General features: G+C 43.8%; 1 protein-coding gene across 1 annotated transcript in view; it reads left to right on the top strand.

Annotated features, from left to right (window-relative positions):
• CAB39 (calcium binding protein 39) overlaps nt 1–15436 on the top strand; it is a 111335-nt gene extending 95899 nt beyond the window's left edge. Inside the window, exons 6-9 of the mRNA XM_012652206.1 lie at nt 4959–5018; nt 8681–8746; nt 12102–12245; nt 12862–15436. Of these exons, the coding sequence (XP_012507660.1) occupies nt 4959–5018; nt 8681–8746; nt 12102–12245; nt 12862–13050 (459 nt within the window). The 3' untranslated portion in view covers nt 13051–15436. The remainder of the gene's footprint in view (nt 1–4958; nt 5019–8680; nt 8747–12101; nt 12246–12861) is intronic.
• Nucleotides 15437–21660: the final 6224 nt, after the last annotated feature.

The following is a 21660-nucleotide window of genomic DNA, read 5'->3' as shown; positions in this document are numbered from 1 at the left end:
AAAGGAAATTGTGTCCCCACAGCCAGCGTGGATTCACTAAGTTCAGTCATACTGATCTCACGGATGCCAGCAGATCAGGGAAAGGGTGGTTTGCCTGGATTCAAACCATCTCTGCTGCTGATTTAACCTCCACTTCTTCATCTGTTAAAATGTGGGTGATAATACAAGCATGTCAGAGTTATTATGCCTCCATACAGAATGTATGCAGTAAATATTAGCTATTCCTTCATGATGAGGATATGCTAGATATTGAATAATTCTACAAATCTGTTCTCATGGAAATGATTTTAAAAAACTGAGCTAGATATAGTTTCAGTATAGTGATTCACAGCTAATTGAATGCCATATTCATACACTGTTGGCAAATGGATTAGCATCACCCTGGAGAGAAACTTCTAGTGGAACTCCACTGGGCTTTCCCCACCCAGCCCAGCTGAACATTTTTATTAATGACTGGAAAAAAAGGGTGACAAGGCATACTTATCAAATATGTAGATGCTAGCCATGAAGGGAAAGACAGCAGGTAACAGTGGATCCTACAATTTATGAAGATCCAGAGAAGTCAGAATATAACAGGATGAGATTAAATATAGATACCTGAGGTCTTCCACTGGAGGACCCAACTGTTTAACTACAGGACGGAGGAATAAGACATAATAAAAATAGTTAAAACTAAATGAAGTAATTACTAAGTATAATAATTACTAGAATGTAGGTCATTTCATCTCATACTTAACCCTGTGAAGGAGGTATTGTTATTATCTCCTTTACAGATGAGGAAAATGAAGCCTAGAGATGTTGAGTGAAGTCAGAATTTGAATCCAGGCAGGCTAACTGCAGCGCCCGCTCTGAGTGTACAATTCTGAAAACGTACCATAAAATGAAACAGTGTGATGATGCTGCCCTCAAAGCTCCTTGCAACAACACAGTGTGTAACCTAAGGAGCTAATTGATGGTCTCACTCCACTATAAGCTTGTCAGGTAACAACACATAAATGTGTTCCATTCCAGGCGCTACACTTTAAGAGGCACATAGACAAATAGATGACTTTCAGAAGACAGTAGATGGTGAGGGGGACTCAGAACCCTGTCATTCGAGGAGTGGTTAAAGGATCTGGACGTATTTAGCCTGGAGAAGAGAAGACTCGGTAGGGGCTTGCCATGAGAGTACTACTTGTATTTGAAGTGGGGTCCTATAGAAAATGGACTAAACATATCTGTTGGCTCTGACGGTTTCTGGAAAGAACTTGAGGATAGGTTTGACTCTAGCACAGGAAGAACTTTCTAACTATGAGAGCTCCAAAGGTGAACTAGCCACACAATTGGAAGAATTGAGTTCCTTGTCCTTGGACATAGTCAAACATCAAGTAGGAAATGGGGCCGAATAATTCGCCAAGGTGAATGTGAAAATAAGCCCCCCAGTTTAGCAGTATTTCTTCAGGGATTCCAGGGCTGTTTGTCACGTGATGTTTGGGCCCAAACTCAAACTTTTAGGAAGCTTTTTAATTCAGCCCACCCCAAAAGTTGGCTGCTCAGTCTGCTGGACTTGGTAAATGATCCCTGGTCTTTCTCCAAGTTATGCCAGGGCCCTGGGTAGACTGGAAATCAGATAGGTGGGAGATTAGAGATCCTTTTCTTCTCCCCTCTGCTGACTGACAGCAACTCTGCTGGTCTCAGATTACATGTACCCTGTCTGCTTTGTGGATCGCTGACCAGATTCTGACTGCATGCCCTTTGCCCTTCATTTTCTATTCTGTTGGTTTCTAACCAGCCCCCACCCCGTCCCCGCACTGAGCTCTCCACAGCTTTTAGCTCTAGCTGGTAGGCTGGTTAAAGGAGTGGTTAAAGGAACCGGACATCTCTCAGCAGATAGAGGCACTGCCCAAGTCCCCAGCGCTTCCTTCTCCCAGCTTAGTATTACCTGCTTCTCAGTGTTGGCTCTTCATAGTTGCTCCTTTCCTGCTAGTATTTCCCCCAGCACGGCCACCCCTTCTTAATGTCCTATTGTGCATTGGGTCCTACTCCCACTTGAGCAGTCTCAGAGCGCCCCCTTTCAGTCTCTCCTACGCCACAGCCATTGAGACTTGATTCCTAGTTGGCAACAGTTTCCTGAGTTTCCAGATGACAACAAATAGAATCTCCCCTAGCGGGGGAGATGTTGGAGGTCCCCCTTTTAGTGTGTGGCCCCCCTGTGTGCCTCTTTTTCTTTTTCTTTTTTTTAGAAGCCACCATACTTTGGAATCAACTCTGAGCCTCTTGCTCCTGCTTGAGGTATCCTTCAGAGTGAATAGTCACTTTAATCAAACATTCAGGAAAAATGTGTTGTGCAGCGTGTTTACACCTAGACGACCTTTGCTGTATAGAGTAGATACTTTCTACTACCTGTTCTTAAGAATCCAGCCCCAGTTGAGAGCCAGCATCTCTTAAGACCCCTCTCCCTTGGCATCCTCTTTCGTCAGACTATGACAGAACAGCAAGCAAGTGGGTTCCTTCCGCTGTGCTTCCTTGTACTGGCCTCCAGAACGATTTAGCCACAAAAAAGTAGAAGTGACACTCAATCTTGCATGAATCCTGGCACACACTAATCCCTTAATTCACTTATTCATTTGTTCATTCACCATGTCCCTGAGTGCCTGCCCTGGGTGCTGGGCGTTCGGTGGTGAACCATACAGCCAAACCCTGCCCTTGCGGCACTTCCACAGGGGGACACCAGCCGTGAGCAGACACAGTAATGTGTTAAAAGGTGGTAAGTGCTCTTTAACAGGCATGTATTAAATGCCACCTATGCTTAATACATTCCCCTCAAAGTCTTCATGTTCCTCTCCTTTGCAGCTGTCCCGGTGGACCAGTGGACTAAGATAATATAAATTCTACCACTGTCCTCCTCTTCCCTATAGGGAAACCTTGTAGCACCTCTTGCCAAATTCTTGGGGGTACTGAAACTCCCAGTTTTCTAATTTTGCCTATTTAATCCTCAAGGAGGATTTGGAAAAAATTGGGTAGGTCCTTCCTGGGCATCCCTGTTATAATCAGGAAATATGATATATACCCTATCCAGCAGTGTGAACAACTGTAAATCTTTGGGGTTGGGTTAGAAGCCTTCTTAAAAGCATACTTCGAAGATTGCTTAATGTGATATTTTTCCATATAGGCTCCCTGGTTTTATTAGTTCATTCATCGATTTATTAAATATTAAGCTCTTACTATGTGCTGGCCACTGCATAGGTGCTTTGGATTCAAAGGTTAGTAAAAGTAGATATGACCCTTGTATTTATGGAATTTACAGACTAGCACAAGAGAGAGTTTACTCGGATAATCCTGCAAACGATGGAAAGTCACAGCTGTGACCAGTGCTCTCATGCTGGTGACCTGTCAGGAAAGGCTCCCTGCGGAAGTAAGGCTTGAGCCGAGGTACGAGGGGCGAGTACTAGGTAGCCAGGCAGGGGAAAGCCTGTATGGAGGCCTTTTGGGGAAGGATGTTAACAGAAGGTAGGTGACAAAAGGGTCCCTGCAAAATCTCAGAGACCTGATAGGTCTCTCTACGAGGGAACTCGAGCTGCTGCGACTTCCACATTTGTTTTACCGTGGAAAAAAATTACCTAGAGCATTTCTCCAGACCAGCATTACACTTCAACATACTTCAGGAAACACTAGTTCATTATAACCTGGGCAACCTCAGGAAAGAAGACAAGTTCAGGAAAGTTGATTTGGGGAAAGGAGATTATCACACTAACCTCTGTAGTGGTGCTGAAGGGACTTAGTTCATTAGTTCTCCAGATCCTGGGCGTTTCTGCCGTCACCTGTTCTCATTCTCTTTCCCCCCTGGTGAGACCAAGACCTAGTCTATTGTGAACTTTTAGGTCCTTGAAGGCAGGGATCATATCTCTTTGTCTTTGAAGCTCTAGCACCTAGAACGTTACCTGGCACATAGTAGATATTTCTGAATGATTGATCCTCGAGTTGTTTCCTGGGAAAGCTGTGGGGTGAGGCGTTTCATGATAATGCAGAATTGGGCCATAGGTCAAACTAATTGTTAATCCTACATTTTTATAGCATTATTTTGCTTACATAGAGACTAATGTTTATATAGGGGGCTTTTAAAGAAACATTCCATCTTTGAAAAAAACATTACATTAGATGCAAAACTGAAAGTAATTACATTTAGGAGGAAGAAAAGAGAACCCCTGATACTTTTTCTTTTCTTTTCTTTTTTTTTTTGAGGCAGAGTCTCACTCTGTTGTCTGGGCTAGAGTGCCATGGCCTCAGCCTAGCTCACAGCAACCTCAAACTCCTGGGCTCAAGCGATCCTCCTGCCTCAGCCTCCCGAGTAGCTGGGACTACAGGCACGAACCACCATGCCCAGCTAATTTTTTCTATATATTTTTAGTTGTCCAGCTAATTTCTTTCTATTATTGGTAAAGATGGGGTCTCGCTCTTGCTCAGGCTGGTCTCGAACTCCTGAGGTCAAGCGATCCTCCCACCTCGGCCTCCCAGAGTGCTAGAATTACAGGCATGAGCCACCGTGCCCGGCCCAAATTTGCCATGATACTTTTTCTAATAATAGAAATTTCTTCTTTCTCTACCAGGAGCATTAAATGGGTACAGGATTCTGTTTGACATTTACCACTACTGTTAATTTATTTCACTATAATTCTTTAGTCCTTTTCTTTTAGTTTATGTTTTTATTGCCTTATATGTTTGTTTTTTTGTTTTCCTTCTAAGAGCTATAGATTCATGCCTAATTATGATCATTAAAATTGCAATTTCAAATTATTAATGATTTTTATTTGCTCTTATATAGAATCAACATTTTCAGTACAATTCATGCTCAAGTGTTAAATATAGTAATTTTTAACAACAGTTTTTATCAGGTAAAATGGCGTGGAATGTTTTAGGATTCTCTTTTCTGAAAGAATTTGAATGGAGAGCAACTGTAAAAACAAATTTTCTTTTTTTAGGATTTACTTACAAGACATAAATTGCTCAGTGCAGAATTTTTGGAACAGCATTATGATAGAGTAAGTATATGAAATACTATTTCTAAATAACACATTGTAACTTTTGTTACCAGAAATGAAAGATTTAAACTCAGTTTTGTACCAGGATATGTATTTTGCAGATACAATGTTTTTAAGTGGTGCTGTAATCATTTCTCTACTGAAGCAGCTTACACAGTGTTACTTGGTCAGCAGCATTTTTTTTTAAGCCAGTCAAATTTAGCAGTGGGGGGGGTATATACCAACTTAGTGACACCAATGTTAATAAAAGCAGATCTTTTTGATTAACACACTGCCCTTTACATCTTATCTTGCTTTGAAAGAGAAAACATAGAGCATTTTTCTGCTGAATAATAGTACAGTTAAGACAAAATGAAAATATTGTCTGACTTTGTAACCTTTCCTTCCTTTCCATCAGTTGCCCCACATCCCCGCTGTGTACAAACAGAGAGGAAGGGAGACACGGCTGAGGGCGTGGGAGCAACACTGGCCAGAGGGCACAGAGCCGGCTCTGCTCCTGCCCTGCTGCTAACTTCTCTGTGGCCGCGGCCAGGGTAGTTAACTGCTTGGGGACTTAGAAGTCTGTCCTTTTTGTAAAAGAGGACGTGGGACTAGCCTTCCAGTGCTGAATCAGTGTCAGGCATTCCTGGTAATGGTGTCCCCCAGAGATTTATAAATGATTCTCAGAGTGCTTTGACAATGTAATTTCCTTAGACCAGCACAACCGCCTCTAGGGCTAAAGTGGGTTCTGCTTTCCTCAGGAGGGTCTTCTGAGATACCCACAGGCAGTCTCTCCTGCCATAGTGGTTTAACTACAAGTTGTCCAAGACCTGCTAGGTACTCTTAGAGAAGTTAGAACAGTAACAATCCACTTGAAATCCCTATCTATCCCACAAGATTTGGCTTGGGTTTTAATTCTTCCACTAGTATGTTTGAATTTTTGAAATTCTAAGTATTGTTAATACTTCATTGTTCACTTTACTATTCAACTAAGTTATAAGATTCCTGGAGACAAAATACATGCTTTCTTATTCTTTTGTGTTCTTTCTCCCTGTCTTGCTCTTCTGCTCCCAGCAGCATCATAGCACAGTGCTGACGACATACTAAGTCCTTCCTAAATAGCCTCATAAATGGTTTCAGTGTCACTGGTGCTTTGTTTTTTATTTCTGCACATGTATTTGGATGTGGGTGTGTTTCTTTTCGAATGTTTGCTGGTTTAAAATGGCAGCACTGTCATTTCATTGGGCCTTTTTACACAAATTAGAAACATGGGCTTGAGTATCAGACTGCCTAGAATCTAGCTACAAGTCCCAGCCCTGCCATGCGCTAGTAAGATCTCGGGCAGCTGCTTCATGTACCCTCTGTGCCTTCAAGGTCTTCAGCCCTAGAGAAGGCTCCTGGTGGTACTTGGCTGCGGGGGTCAGTGTGAGGATTAGATAAGAATGTGTGTGTGAAGTGTGTGGCACAGTACCTGGAACATAGGAAGCATTTAATAAATGTTGGCTAATTTATTATTATCACCACATGGTCTCAAAGATTTTTTTAACATACTGGTATCTCATTTTAAAGCCTACCAAAGCCAATCTCCAAGAAATTTACTACAGGCAGTGAAATCTGTTTAATCTTGCAGGAAAATAGTTTCCTACGTGTTGTTATTAGTGGATGACATCAGTTAACAGGATTTTAGAAGAGTGTATGTGAGGCAACTAAACAAGTATATACAGTGCAGTCAGATTTGATGGAGGGAGAAGCAAAGCGGGGGATACGGGTAATTTAAATAAAGCCTGAGGTAAGATTATTACACAAAAAAATGCATGCTCCAAAATCCTGTACACTTTGGCACTGAGCTTTCTAATGATAACCAAAGCATAGAAAGAAACAAAATTAACTAAAAGATCTTTACAATATTTGTAAAGTAAAATATATGTGCTGGTTGCTGAAAAGAAACAGCCTTTTCTAGCACTGGGACCTGAAACAAATTTCTCCCATTGTCATTCTTAAAGCAGAGTCAAATTGCAGTGTTGTGTAGTGGACAGTTACCGTGGGTGACACTGCAGTAAGTACAATGCTCAGCTGAAGTGCAGTTCCCTGACAGCAAGTCCTGGAGTTTCCTAGAGGTGTGTGGGGTGAGGGGGAGGTGCCTAGCTTTGCTCCCTGACCTCTGTCCTAATCTAGAGAGAAAACCTACCATGTCTCGGGGAAATGTGGACTACTCTGGACAAACGCTTCATGCAGTTCCCCACGAAAAATTTCTTACAACCAAGCTTATCCAAAGAATTATGCAGCAGAAAAGCTTAACTTGCATTTCCTGTCAAGAATTTGGATACACATATTTTGTGTTACTGATTAAAAGCAGATCCAATTGTTTTGATCAGTTTAATCATTTGAGGAGAAGGTAGAGTTAATAGCTTTTTCTGAAAAGAGGGAAATCTAACTTGCTTGCATATTAAATAGATGGCCATCCCACCTCTGCCTGGAATGTATAGGCATCTGGGTCAGCTCTAAACGAAGAGGGCCAGATAATAAATATTTGAGGCTTTGTGAGCCCTGCAGTCTGCTCGCCTGTCCCTTGCAAATAGTCACAAACAATACATAAATATATAAACGAATTCATTTTCAGTAAACAAACAAGCATGGCCATGTTATTTGTAAAAACAAGCAGCAGGCTGGATTTGGCCCGTGGGCTTAGTTTGCCAACCCCCACTCCAGACCACAGATGAATGGCTCCTGAGGACCCATCCTGGAGCGTGGGCACATGTAGTTTTCACACAGATAGATGACAAAGGAGGCATGCTCTCGAACTCACCATGACCAGTGAAAAGTCTCAGGAAAGCACCAATCCAACAAAGTCATACTAATTCTGCAAACTTTTGGAATGTTTTAAACCTCCACAGTTTAAACAAACAAAAAGTACACTAACTGGCCTTCTCTACTGTTTTTGAAGGATAGCCTGGCCCCTGTGTCTCTGTCATTTTTGGTTCCTGGTTTCCTGCTTCACTCGGCTTCTACCCTTTACCATTCCAGTGACGCTGTTCTTGCTAGTGACCACTGTTTCGGAGATTAGTGGACACTAATCACTTCTTAAATCTGCGGTATTCTGCTCTCCCAGGTCTTCACTCATGCTGTGCCCTTCCTTTCTTATCCCCCAAGAATCTCTTTTCTTCTCCCCATTTCTGAACGAAATCCTTCCTGTCTTCAAGCTTGAGCCTAAGTCCCACCTTCTCCAGGACACCTGCCTATAACACAGTGGTGAATTGCTGCTCTCTTCTGCTTTTAATTATTTTCTATCCTCGCTTGGTACCTTGAAAGAACAGGTAACTTTGTCATTGTGGTTGTGCTTTGGACAAACTGAGTTCTTGTTTGTAAACAATATGAATAACACCAAGAAATGAGAGCTGATTCAACAGTAGGGAAACCACGGGGAGAAAGGAAGTTATGTCTGGACATATAGAATTGGGTGACAGAGGGGACTAGATTTGCGCTCTCCAGGGGCCTGCCTGGAGCTGGAGGGGATCAGCGGGTGTCACTCGGAGCCCATCAGAGGAACGTATGAAAGAGAACACAGCAGGGGCACCAGGGCCACCGTTGGCCTCATAGTGTTAGAAGTTTATACTCAAGCTTTATGATGTTATCTACCAATTTTTTTTCTCAATAATCCTGATACATGTTTTTTTATCTCTTAGTTTTTCAGTGAATATGAGAAGTTACTTCATTCAGAAAATTATGTGACAAAAAGACAGTCACTCAAGGTATGGCAGACGATTTTGTATAGTTTATTTCTCTTCACCCTGTGTTTGAAATTTGGATTTGGGGAAAGGGAGATGTGCTGGTTTGGGTCTCAGACCTTTGAGGGAAACTACATTTGCTCTTGGCCAGGATTTTTGCAGAAAGGAGCAAGGTTCGGTGGTGAGCCACGCAGAGCACCTGCCTAACTCCTTGTAAGGAAGAGACACCAAAAGGGAATGTGCTAAAGTTTGAAGAGGACTTTATCTCCTAAAATGTATTAGTTTAGATTTTGAGACATGTTTTTAAAACTTAGAGTCATATCAGCAGATGAAAGCACTGCTGGTGTTTTGCCCGCTGGGCTGCTGTTTGAGGGGAGGGCACAGGACAGCGATGTCAGGCTGAAGCTGCGAACGGCGGACAGGCTTAGCTGCTCTGTGTCAAAATAGGGTATCCGTTTGCAACTTAAGATGTTAAATTTAAGATTTAAACTCTAGAACAGGGGTTGGCAAACTACAGCCCATGGGCCAAGTCCAGCCAGCTGCCTATTTTTCTAAAGTTTATTGGAATACAGAAATGCTCATGTATTTACATATTGTCTGTGGCTGTTTCAGGCTACAGTAGCAGATTTGAATAATTGCCTCAAAGTCTGAAATATTTACTGTCTGGCTCTTTATAGAAAAAGTTTGCTGACCCTGTGCTTAGGAGAGTCTTACAGGAGTTAATAAATGCGCACACCCGCATTCTGTCAGTGAGCAGTGCTGACAGGAACTCGGGATGGAGTCACAAAGGACTTGGGGAGAAAATCCTAATTCTGTTTAATTTCTTGCCAGGTCTATTGTAAATCCTACTCTGCCCAGAGTTCTCTTCCCTTCCTACCTCGGGGAAATCTCCCTTGAAGACCTTATCTTTCTGTGGAAAGACACTTAAAGGACACTAAGAGCATCTGTAAATACTTTGTGTCCTTTGATAAGAATGTCCTCTGCCATCCCAATTTCCAGTCGAATCCTTTTCATCTGACCAGCTGCTTCCTTCTTTGCCCAAAGCGCTGCAACAGTTGCCGTCAGGGATCAGTCATAGCCGCAGCTTAGAAACGTGCCGCTACTGACATGGTCCCTTCGGGCTCCAGTGATTTCCACTAATTGCTAGTGGTTGGGCCCGGCCTCACAGCCATCCTGGGGATACCTACCCTGCTCCCCATCCCCAGGCATTCTGGCTAGGTGATCATCTAGTGCCCTCTCAGCTGAACGTCTGGCAGCTCTTGGAGGAGTCTGTCCTCCTTGTACCTTAGGGTGACAGAGTGGAGGTTCCCAGTGTCTTTCCTGCTCTGTGATCCTCTGCCAAGACACGCTGCTCTCCCTAGCGGCTACGCAAACACAGCTCAATGGAGTCGGGAGCTTTTAACGCCAAGAAGGCCAGACCAGGTCGCCTAGGATAGTAGTTTCTAGGGGCAGGGCAAGGGGAGTGGAATTTATTGGCAAACCAATAAACTTTGACCAAATTTTGGATTCTTGGGCTGCTTGGATAAAGAGAAAGGCTTTCAAGACCCTTCTGCCGTTCAGAATGACCAACATGAAAAAGAAGGTTGAGGTCGCCATCTGCAAGCCCCTAGGAATGGACATGAAGCAGCTCACTCGTCCTGCAGTGTGTGTTAGTGGCGGCCACGTTGAATACCCGTGAACACGTGGAGTAATTTCAGAACTAGCGGTACTTTGAAGAGGAATTTTAATTTGAATTCTTTTTTTATAGCCACATTGACATTTATTAATTCCTATATTTATTTTGTCAGCAAATTTATATTTCCTAAGCAAGACTTCAAGTTTTTTATTTTTATGTCAAAAGAAATTTAAAGAATTAACCAGTCATCTTCCTTCAGACAACTGAACTGAAATAAGCCATTTTCAGATTTTCTTTGGTTTCTGTGATAGGAAAGGAACACCATGAGACCTATAAACTTTCACGTGATTCTAACTTTTGAGTCTTCATGAGAGCAGATACTGGTTGCTTCTCACCTGGACAAGGATTCGATTTTGTGATTCAGGTTGATGTGAAACCTGAGCTTTTGAGTTCTTCCTATAGATTCCTTATAAATCCTAAGTAAAATAGATTTGTTTTCTTACACATCAGATTATTTTCTATCTAATATGATGACAAGCTACTTTTCGAGAGAGAAATTATCTAGAGCATACCCAGGAACCCAAAAAGGAAGGAACAAAAGCAATAAAACCCGAGGCACAGAGGCTCTGTTCATGCATTTTCCTTCCCAGAGACCTCACTCCATGTCTCCAGACACAGATCGAACATGTGCTTTGCACGTGTTAACACTTATTTTTCACTACGCTTTCATGAGGTGTAGGCACTGTTCTCTACCCCCATTGTACAGACAATGAAACTGAGGCACAGAGAAGTTAAGTAACGTGCTCAAGGTTACACAGCTGACAGGAGGGGGGACCAGGATTAGAACTCAGGCAGGTTGGCGCCAGGGGCCAAGCTCTCACCTGCTCTGCTCCCACCTCTGTCCACAAGGACTGCGGCTCGGTGCCTACTCCGCGGAGGCTGCGCAGCCTGCACACTCAACCTTGACCAGAGGTTGGCATGTTGGCAACCTGAAGTGACTGCTGGTTTTTGAAAAAGAAAAATCTAGAATAAGCAGTGACAATTTTAAAATTATGAGCTTATGTAGTATAATCAACTCTACAGAAATCAGTAAGCCCTGACGTAAACACAGATGTTTTTTAGCTTAATTGATATCATTAGTGATGATGAGCAGTCAGTAAGAAAAACTGGATTATCTTCAGGATACTTTGCTGAAGAAGGAACAGAAAAGCACTCACTTTTATAAACCTTTCTGAATGAAGATATCAATAAATAATAACTTCGGCACGTGTAGGGGTGAATGCATGGAAGACTTTGGACACAATCCCCTTTATCCTGTTCAGTCCACCTAAATAAAATTTTAAAATAGTAAAATTTTTTAAAATTAAGCTTAGGTTTATGGTTAGTTAACAGGAATTATCAATAACCTTCCTTCTGTATATTTTCTTTATTTCTTTTTAGTGAGCTAACACAAATGCACATTTAAAGAGTAGGCTCTTACAGGCTCTGACCCGAGCCAGAGGTGCCTTGAATGTCCTCTGCAGAGAGCAGTGTCAGGTTTGCCATAGATTGAAACTCCTAAGGGAAAGGTAGGCAGGTATTCAAATGGCAGAGAATAGACACTGCATAGCTTTTAGGTCATAATTCAGTTCAGTTATCTTTCGAGTGCCTGTCAGTATTCTGTGCTTAATAATGACGATTATAAAATGAATTATGTTTTTTAACTTTGCTTTTTCTTTAAATCTTAATGATAACATAAGAGTAATTGTTTAAATGTCTTCTCAGCTTCTCGGTGAACTACTATTAGATAGACACAACTTCACAATTATGACAAAATACATCAGTAAACCTGAGAACCTCAAATTAATGATGAACCTTCTACGAGACAAAAGTCGTAACATCCAGTTTGAGGCCTTTCACGTTTTTAAGGTAGAGTACTAAAACCATAAACAATACTTTCCTCCAGAGTTGTTAATCTCCTTTCATTTACAAATTACTGAAATATTATTAGCCTCATTTTGGTAATCTGAGTGATACAGTTCAGTCAGTTGTCATGTCTGTGTGGTACAGCATTTGAACAGAAAGACTCGGAAACAGGGCATAGCATTGGATTTGGGAGCAAGGAAGTTTATTTATAGAAGAGTGTCATTTATCTTCAGCATAGAGGATTATTAATCACAAAACAAAAGCATTTATTAATGCTTTCCATAGAGGTTTTATTCTTAAAATCCAATCTGACCTCCTGTGCTCAGAAGTAATTTCTGCCCATTTTATTCTAAAATCAAAATCTATGTTTAATACTAACCACTGTGTTTCAGAGCTGGCAGAATGAGTTTGTCGGTCCCATTCGTGCTAAAACATGTAATTGTTATTTTTTCTCCGAAGTGTAAAATAAGGTCTTCTAAAACAAAAACTAGTTACCTTGACTTCACCACCTGCCCCAGGACAGCATTGGATTGTGCTTTTGTGTGCTGTGACTACAACTCAGGTTTCTCTTTGTGTCTTGTTCTTCCTCTGTGACTTATGTGGCTTTCTCTCCATGCAGGTGTTTGTAGCCAATCCTAACAAGACACAGCCCATCCTAGACATCCTCCTCAAGAACCAGACCAAACTCATAGAGTTCCTCAGCAAGTTTCAGAATGACAGGACCGAGGATGAGCAGTTTAACGATGAGAAGACCTATTTAGTTAAACAGATCAGGGATTTGAAGAGACCAGCTCAGCAAGAAGCTTAATTTCCAATAAACATCTAAAATATTAAATCCAAATTCAGCGTTTGCTGTTAGCTATTCAGCATCAGGCACTCTTATCGATTCATGAGGAACATTACTGCTAATCTGCTGTTAAGTGAACGGTTTTTCATTTTACCCTTTTGTTTTTCAGTCCAGGTCGGAGATCGTAGCTGCTGCCGCTTGCACACTAGGGCACATGTGGGCTTTTTCTTGATCTTTGTGTCATTTCAGAATTCAAAGACTCCTTTTGCTACAGGAGTTCTGAACACAGCTGGGTTCATGAAGACAAAAGTATAGATGAGAGTGTCGTTTAGGGAAGAGGGCATTGATGTCATCAGATTAAACCTATATGTTCGCATTCATCTTTGTTGATGATCTGAGCGCAGTGTGGCATGTGCACACCTGGTATCCTTGCGTCAGATTGTGCGTCTTCGCTGAAGGAAATCAGAGGGGAACTGTATCCAGGATGTGAGCTTTTAGGGCAGATGAAGTTGACATGCGAATAAATTGATACTGAAACTTAGCAACTTCTCAAAAGTGTGAAGCTTCGTATGGAAAATGTATATATGCTTTTCACAGCTTTCTAGAATTTTTTGACATTTGATTTTCTTGAGACTTGTAAACCTGGATATCTTGAAGGGTATTCGTTAATTTTACTTTTTGAAGGTATTTTGAAACAGTAGAGCTAGCAACACCTTGCATTTCATTTCAGCACTGCTTACAGGTTTCTTTTGTATATAATTCTTAGAATGCTCATTTCTTTTAAATGGTTTAATTTGTACAGCAGAGGAATGTTATTGTAGTAGTATGTAACTATTACCTAATACTGAGTTTTTGCAAAAAAAAAAAAATGAATGCTCAGATGTAATTGAAATACTTCAGATCTCATGAAAATGCTGATTTAACACTTAAGTATCACAGCATTAAAAGAAAAAAAGGAAACCAATCCTTTGTATTCAGTTACCTAATGGGGTGCCATCAACAAGCTGAAATGCAGCCCTGGAACTCAGTCAGCCACACTTTCCTTCATAATATTGGCCTTATTCGTTTAAAATGAGTTAGGAATTTGCCAGATCCATGAATGATAGAGATTATGCTAAATTAATGCTGATTCTTTGTGTGTGTGTGGGAAACCTCTGTAGAGCACCTTTGCTTTCTTAGAGTAAGTAATCCAGTACAATAGTTGTGAAACTGAATAATTAAAACTTTGGCTTCTCTTAGGAAAAGAAGAGTTCCTAGTCATAGGTGTCCTATGGGGAAATTTATTTTTTTTAATGTCCTGTTCCTTAATGCTGCAAATTATCAGTATTTACAAAGTAACTGATTTTGCACCACTTTTTTGTTACTGTGACCACGGCAGAACAATGTCTCCTAGACTCTATCTATGTAAAGTTATTAGAATGGTATCTGTTCATCTTAGTGATACGAAGATCACAACTAACAACTTACAAATCAGAGTTTGCCAGTTCAAATTCAGCATGGCTATAGCTGATTAAGAAATTGATATAATTACTCTTTGCTAGCCTCTCTTACTAATTGAATTATTTATCAGCCAGTAAAATGAGCCTCCCAATTGATGTTTCAGCAGGTTTTAAAACCTCCTTCAAAGAACACCAGTTAAGAAAATAACTCCAGAAAATACAGACATTTTATTCCATTTAATTAAAATGGCAGTCTACATTACAATTGGTTTTCCTGAGTCTGTCTTTAACAGAATCTGCGTGAAATAATTCATGTTTTTCTACTGAAAGTAGGGAAAGCAATCTAATTTCCCTGAAAAGAAAATCTCGAGTGTTTAGGCAGGCAGACTTGGCCGTGATGTTGCATTCTGGCTCTTACAGCGTCGTGCTGTGTGCATGGAATTAGTGTGAAAACATTGATGACACCAAGTGGAAGAAATGTCTCCTTGCCAAGCTAGTTCTTAGAACTTAAACAACAAAACAGCTTCCACTTTGGCAATTGTGTGGTAGCACTAGAGCCTTTTACATGGAAGACAGTGAGGGGTGCAGTGTGTCAAAGAAAACAGTAATGTGTTACTATTTTGCATTGGAATCTGAGGGTAGTTAAGACTTTCTGGGTTTTGTTGGTAAACAAAGCAATGTGAAAACATTCAAAATTGAAAAATCACATTTGAAATTATCATTTAATATATTCATATTATCAAAACTATTATACTGGAAGTGTTTTCTTTTTGTGTTATAAAGGTTTAATTTTACATAAGGCAGTTACTTAATGTGATTTTTTAACCCTTAAAAAAAAGTGGAGATGTATACATTTGTTAACAATGCCATGAAAGCATTTTCTTTCTCCTGAGGAAAAGTGAATTTCTTATCAGAATATCTGGCTGGCCCTGTAATTTAAATTAAAATAAAATTTTGGAGAAACAGCATTGTCTGTCTTTATGATGCATTTTAGACAGTTTCATTCTTGTCACTGTGAACAGCGCTCAGGAGACACAAGCATGAATGTTGTCGCATGCCGGAAAGGAAACAGTTAACTACACTCTTTTTCCCTGATCAGGGTTTTGTATGACAGAAGCAGTTTCACTTGTCTCGCCGCCCCATGCTCCCATGCTCCTGTTTTCTCACCCCTCGTAAGTATCACCATGCCTTTTATTAGCGCCACTTTCTAGTCCATGACATTTGAGCAGTAGATCCATCCTTTCTCTCGGGTTCCGTGACCCGTTATTATTAACACTCCCAGGCAGAACTAACGGGCTCAGCAGGAGCATTTACAGGTTACGAGAGTGAAACGGAAACGAAGGTGAGAGCGGCGTGGGAGCTCGGAAGAGAACTCTTGCACCTGAAAGAACGTCCGCGTCCATTGTCTGTCTGCCCAGGCACCAGTGGCTTGTAGTGCACAGCCCTGCCCTGATTCTGTTCTAACCCCGTCAGTGAGTGCGATCTTCATTCTCTAGGGCGAGGGCAAGGGACGTTCTCTTGCCAAAAACACTTCATCTGAATAACAGCGTCTTATTTGTTACCATTTCTGCCAGGCAGTTCAATCTACTTGTATGTCCTAGTTCCCCAAAGATGAGAGGGTCCCATTAAGTCAGCTTGTGACTTTGCCACTTCTGAGGGTGACCACACTGAGGTCTAGACTCTTGCTTCAGCTCAAATTCTACCTCCTACCACAATCACCAGTCAAACGTTCTCCTCCCCTTGCCAAAATGCCGCAAACTGTCCAGCCTCAGGCTGCTCAGGGGTAACGTAATTCTTACCCTGCCTTCCTAATTGATAAGGATCAAACAGGATCACAAGAACGCTCCCTGAGGGCTGCAATGCTCGATGCCTGGTTCATTCTGGAGGCTAAGGCCACTCCAAGGTAATGAGAAGTCTCACGTGAGAATTTGCCAAAGATGTCCTACCGAGGAACAGAGGACAGGGACAGCCCGGAACACACTGCCCGTCAGTTGCTCCTGGGTCTGTGAGGTGTGTTCTCCCCAACCATTTCCGTGTCCTTCCACATCTCCCAGAGCCCGGTGCCCATGCGCTTGCCATCTGGCTTCCGAAGGCGTGACAGACAAGGCAGGATTCTCCCCACGTGGCAGACTCGGCGCTGCTGGCTCCCCGCAGAAAGACCAGGAGCAGCCTGACCTTTCCACCGCGCACGCCTCCGCCACCGCGCACTCGCAACCCAGGAGGCACTTCATCAGGACATGAGCTTTTAACCTCCAGGGACTGTGTCCCCCGTGTTCCCGCTGACCTGAGGGTGGTGGTAGTTGCACGAAGCCGCATCACTTCACGGTTCGCACGAGGCCTACAGCGGCCTCTGAGCCTTGCTTAAGTCTGGTTCCCTGTGTGGGCACCAAGTGACAGCTGGCAGCCCGGTGCCCCTCCCTCTGCAGCTGGAGGTAGGTCATGTTCCACCTGACGGCTGTCCCCAGGGAGCTAAATCCCCAAAGATGGTCACCCCCAGATTTCTCTGGAGGAGACTGCGTCCTCTGCAATTGATTAAACATTTTTTCCTAGGTAGCTCTTCAGAACGACCTTAGAGATTTCTGCAGAAGGTTGACACTTTGTCATTGTTCTTCCTAAGATTGACAGGTTTTACAGACGAACTTTCCCTGTTCCTTGGTATTAAATTTTTATCACCTAAATCTTAGTGTTCCGTGGAAATAGCACAATCTGGCTCTAAGTTCCAGTAGCTGGGTCTCCTGTTGGGCTGAGATGCAAGCGGTGTCCAAAGGCGGCAGCAGGAAGAGCCACAAGCCACCTGGGGAGGCTTTCAGCCCAGGGGAAGCTTCCAGGCGAGGCTGCACCCCAGCTAGCTCCCTCTTTCTTCCCCAGTGGGCTGGAGCTTGAAGACACGAAGTCCCCTCCAGCCCAGCCTGGTCCCAGGGAGCAAAGGCCTCTTCACGCTGCTCATACACATTCATGGGACCTTTGCATGTCCCCATCGTACAAAGTCCTCACCTTTGTGAAGAAAATGGAGGCGAGGGTCCCACTGCGTCCCTCCTAACCCAAGGGGTGCCTTCTCAAGCTTAGTCAAATCTCCGTGTTGTCCTGGGCTTGCCTCAAGCCGTCAGGGACCTGCTGGTTTCTAGGACCTTGCTCTTTTGGAGATACCGGGGGTGGGGTAGCGTTGGGTGCTGACCTGCATCATCCGAACACACCGAGAGGACCCTGTGAGTGCCCCATGCCCTATCCTTGGCGCCCACTCCTGCTTGCTTTAAACCCCTGTGACTGCCTCAGCAGTCCCAAGTGCAGGAGCAGCTGTCCCCAGCAGCCGCCTTCAGCTGATGACGATGACGGTGGCTGGTGGGTAAATACCCCAGTGCCTCTGCCTTCCCGAGTCCACAGCAGGGCTGGGCTCCGATGCCCACCGTACTACCCAGCTTGCTGCAGGCCCTTCTTCAGATTCTCTCCCTTCCCTAGTGCACGTCCCACCGTGTACTAGTGTTTCCCTGGATCGAGTCCCAAATAAATGACCAGCACTGGAACCCTTGTCCCCAGGTCTGTTTCTGGCGAAACCCAAAGTAAGACATGCTGGTTCCTTCTCACGCAGAGGCAGGAGCAGCCAAACCTGGTGAGGGGCCCCACAAGATAGCAAAAGATAGCAAAAGAGTGCCGCCTGCCACTCTGGAAGCATCCTTCCTGTCCCTCTTGCCTCAATATTTAGGAGAGACTGTGGCCACCATGTGTGCATCGAAGCCTGGCACCAGGGCCTGAGTGGCCCGGCACAGCAAGGCTGCTCTCAACCACCGCTTCTGCCGCCTGAGGCCCGTCCTGGGGCCCAGACACAGGCCTGCCACCCCCAGCCCGAGGCCCCGTCTGCCCATGCCTCCACATCTCATCTTTGCAAAACAGCTGGATGGGACGCACCCTCTGCTCTCAAATGGTTCTTCATGGTCATCAAACGGGCTAGCAAAACTAGAAAACCCCCGATCCTCTCACGCTCTGCCTCTTTCCAAAAACGACGTTTTCGAAAGGTGCAGTATAAACCTATAGAATGACTGCATAATTGGGAATAGGGGACAAAGAATGTGATGGGGACCAGTGAAGGGGAGGCTAGGGCCTGTCTGGAGTCCGAGCCCGCCCGAAGGTACTGGAACAGCTCGGGGACGCCTGGAGGGGCCCCTTTGCCTGCCCCGACTCCGCCAGCTTTTCCTGCGGTCAACTCGCTTTCATTCTTCAGAGCATCCACTAGGTGGCAGCAAAGCCCTTTGGTTTTAGCAGGAGCTGCGCCAGGGGGCGGCGCGTTCCTGGCGCGAACGAAAGGACCCGGAGACCCCAGGAGTGTCGTGTGCCGCGGGCGAGGGGGAGCCAAGAGTCCTGGGCACCTTTCTGAGCAAAAAGGTGGAAGTAGTCAACGGAGGTTATAAACAGAGAGAGAGGGAGGGGCAGATGTACAGGGAGGGTTGTTGTTTGTCAGTAAGCTTTATTTTTTGGAAGAGTTTTAGATTCACAGAGAACGTTGCAAAGACAGCAGAGATATCTCATGCTTCACGCTCAGTTCCCCCTGTTATCAACATCGCGCATTACTACGGCACATTCCTTATAGCTAATGAACCAGTATCAGTGCATTGTTAGGTCCATGCTTAGATTTCCTTAGTTCTTCTCTGCACCACGCTCATTTAGTCCCGTCCCTGACGCCTTCCTCACGACGGCAGCGTGGAGACGTACGGACCAGGTGCAAGCCGTCCCGGATTACAGACCCGCGCTTACGAACGGGCTCCCGAGCCTTCCCATAAGGATAGTTTATAATTGAATGGTTAATAATCCGGGAACTAGTTTCTTCCGCACATGTCAGCAAACCCGCGAGCCGGTGCCGCGTCCTTACACTAGGGGCTGTGTCATTGTTTACACGGTCGCTAACGCACAGCAGCGCTTTCGTCTTAACGTTTTCATTCGGTTGCGCGAGTCTGTTTACCCTGATGACCACCCGAAGGGAAAGTGCACGGCCAGTCCCCGTGAGCCTGCAGCGAAGAGACGGGTGATTTCAATGGAAACAAATGATTAAGCGTTGGGAGAAAGTCCAGATGCCGTCGTTCTCTGGGAAAGCGTTGGGCTTCAGTCACTAGACCATGGGGACCACTATAAAGGATAAAGTGAGAATGATCAAAGACGTGAAAGGCATGCGTCAATGAGAGCGTCAGTTATTACTAAGCAACACCAATCATAGGCCCAAGGGATTTATTTCCATTGACCCCACAGACAAAAACGTACTCAGAGCGTGCCCCAACGACACCTGCTCCTGTCTGCCTCTCCCTCTGGGACCTGGTGTGTTAGCAATTCCCTTAGACCGTGGGGAAACATTGTACAAACGGGGATCCCTGTTCCCTAACGCTGCTTCCATCCATGAAGCAGCATCCTGGCCGCCCAGTTGGAGCCGGGGATTAAGGCCAATTGGTTGGACAATTGTCAGGCTGCTTTTTTGGCCCCTGTCTACCATAGACAGTTCTCTGATGTCGCTGGCAGTGCATGGTGGCTACCTCCCTGGGCAGTAAAACAGCTTTTAATAATCCAGTAATGTGTGGTCAATGTTTAATTTTCTTGTTCTCAGAGGTAAGGGACCCTTGTTTCTTCCCAACAGCTTTATGGGTATGTACCACCATAAAGGCACATTTAGATCAGTCTGGTTAGTGCAATTAACTTATTCTTCTGGGCAGACGTCCGGGGTAGGGCTTGTGTCTCAATTGCCTGTTGGCCGGTGACCACAGCACCCCAGCTTTGCACCATCCCTGTTCCATGGAGCCGCTTCCATCCGCAAAGAGATCCTCATCTGGGTCTGACGGGGGCTGCTCAGTCAAATCCGGGGGATTGGGATCCACTTGGTCGATAATCCGAATATGATCACAGAATGGGGAATGGGAGTCCACAGGCGGCAAGGGGGCTGGACTTAAGGTGAGCACCACCTTCAGGGTTGCACTAGGATTAGCTAACAAAGTAGCCTGATGTTTACCCATCCGGCCACTGGCTGTTAACCAAAAGCCTCCCTTTCGTTCTAGCAGGGCTGACACATAACGCATGATGTGAACAGGCGCCAGTTGCCCACGGGTTAACTTTTCAGCTTCCTGTAAAATATCGTAAGTAGCGGCCCCCACTCTCAGACAAGTGGGCCATCCTTTTGTTACCACATCCAGTTGCTCAGAGAAATGAGGTACAGGTTGTTTATGATCCCCCAAAACATAACCGGTTAGTTTGCAACCAGTACTCACAGCACATCGAGAGGAAGCCAGACCAGAAAGACAACTGAAGCCTCCAATTCGATTTCAGTTCTTGTAACTACAGCTCCCAGGGCAGCTTTAAATCCCGAACATTACTGTTAACATCAGATGAGAGAGTGAGTCAGAAACAGATTGTGTGCGTACCTTTCCGCAGACAGTACAGTTCAATGGAATAAACTGCATCTGCGACAAGGATTAACAGACCAAAACCAAAATATCTTCATAAGCCTTTGACTATAAGGGTCTGGTTTTGTGCTATCACTACTTACAGTTTTATTTATGCTAATACTGACAATCATTTTTGTTTAGGCATGCCTACTTTTTTACCTAAACAAGAACCTTAAAGTTAAACACATGGATATTTTTGCAATTAACTCGGGAGATTCAGCTGTTTTCATTACACCAATACTATTAAATTAGTCTTAATTATCACACAAACACAGATCATTTTGTTTTGGCTGGGTTTATAGTTTTATAACTTTTGTGTCAAACCCTGACACCTTCAAATATGAAAATGACCAATAAACATAGGCAAAAAGGTATACTGACAATTTTGAAGATTTTTTTAGTTTTATTTTACCAGTAATTTTTTAAAAAACAGTTTATTTACCAAAGATTACTAAATTCACATGAACTTGAAAAGCATTTGGATTTATTTAATTTATGAGGGCTCCTTTTATTTATAAGCCAATTTGGCACCAGGTAGACGTAGTATATAATACATATACATACACAAAACACATACCCACGCATGCAAAGTTTCAATGGCTTTTATCTCAGAACTCCAGCCATTGTTACGTAGGTAGTTAGGATCTCTGGTTCTTCTTTTTTTTTTTTGAGACAGCATCTCACTGTGTTGCCCGGGCTAGAGTGCCGTGGTGTCAGCCTAGCTCACAGCAACCTCAAACTCCTGGGCTCAAGCGATCCTCCTGCCTCAGCCTCCC

The sequence above is a fragment of the Propithecus coquereli genome, unplaced genomic scaffold, assembly GCF_000956105.1.
Source record: "Propithecus coquereli isolate 6110/MARCELLA unplaced genomic scaffold, Pcoq_1.0 Scaffold383, whole genome shotgun sequence".
NCBI lineage: Eukaryota > Metazoa > Chordata > Mammalia > Primates > Indriidae > Propithecus > Propithecus coquereli.
Note: the sequence above shows the minus strand (reverse complement) of the source record. Positions and strands in the feature narration are given on the sequence as shown.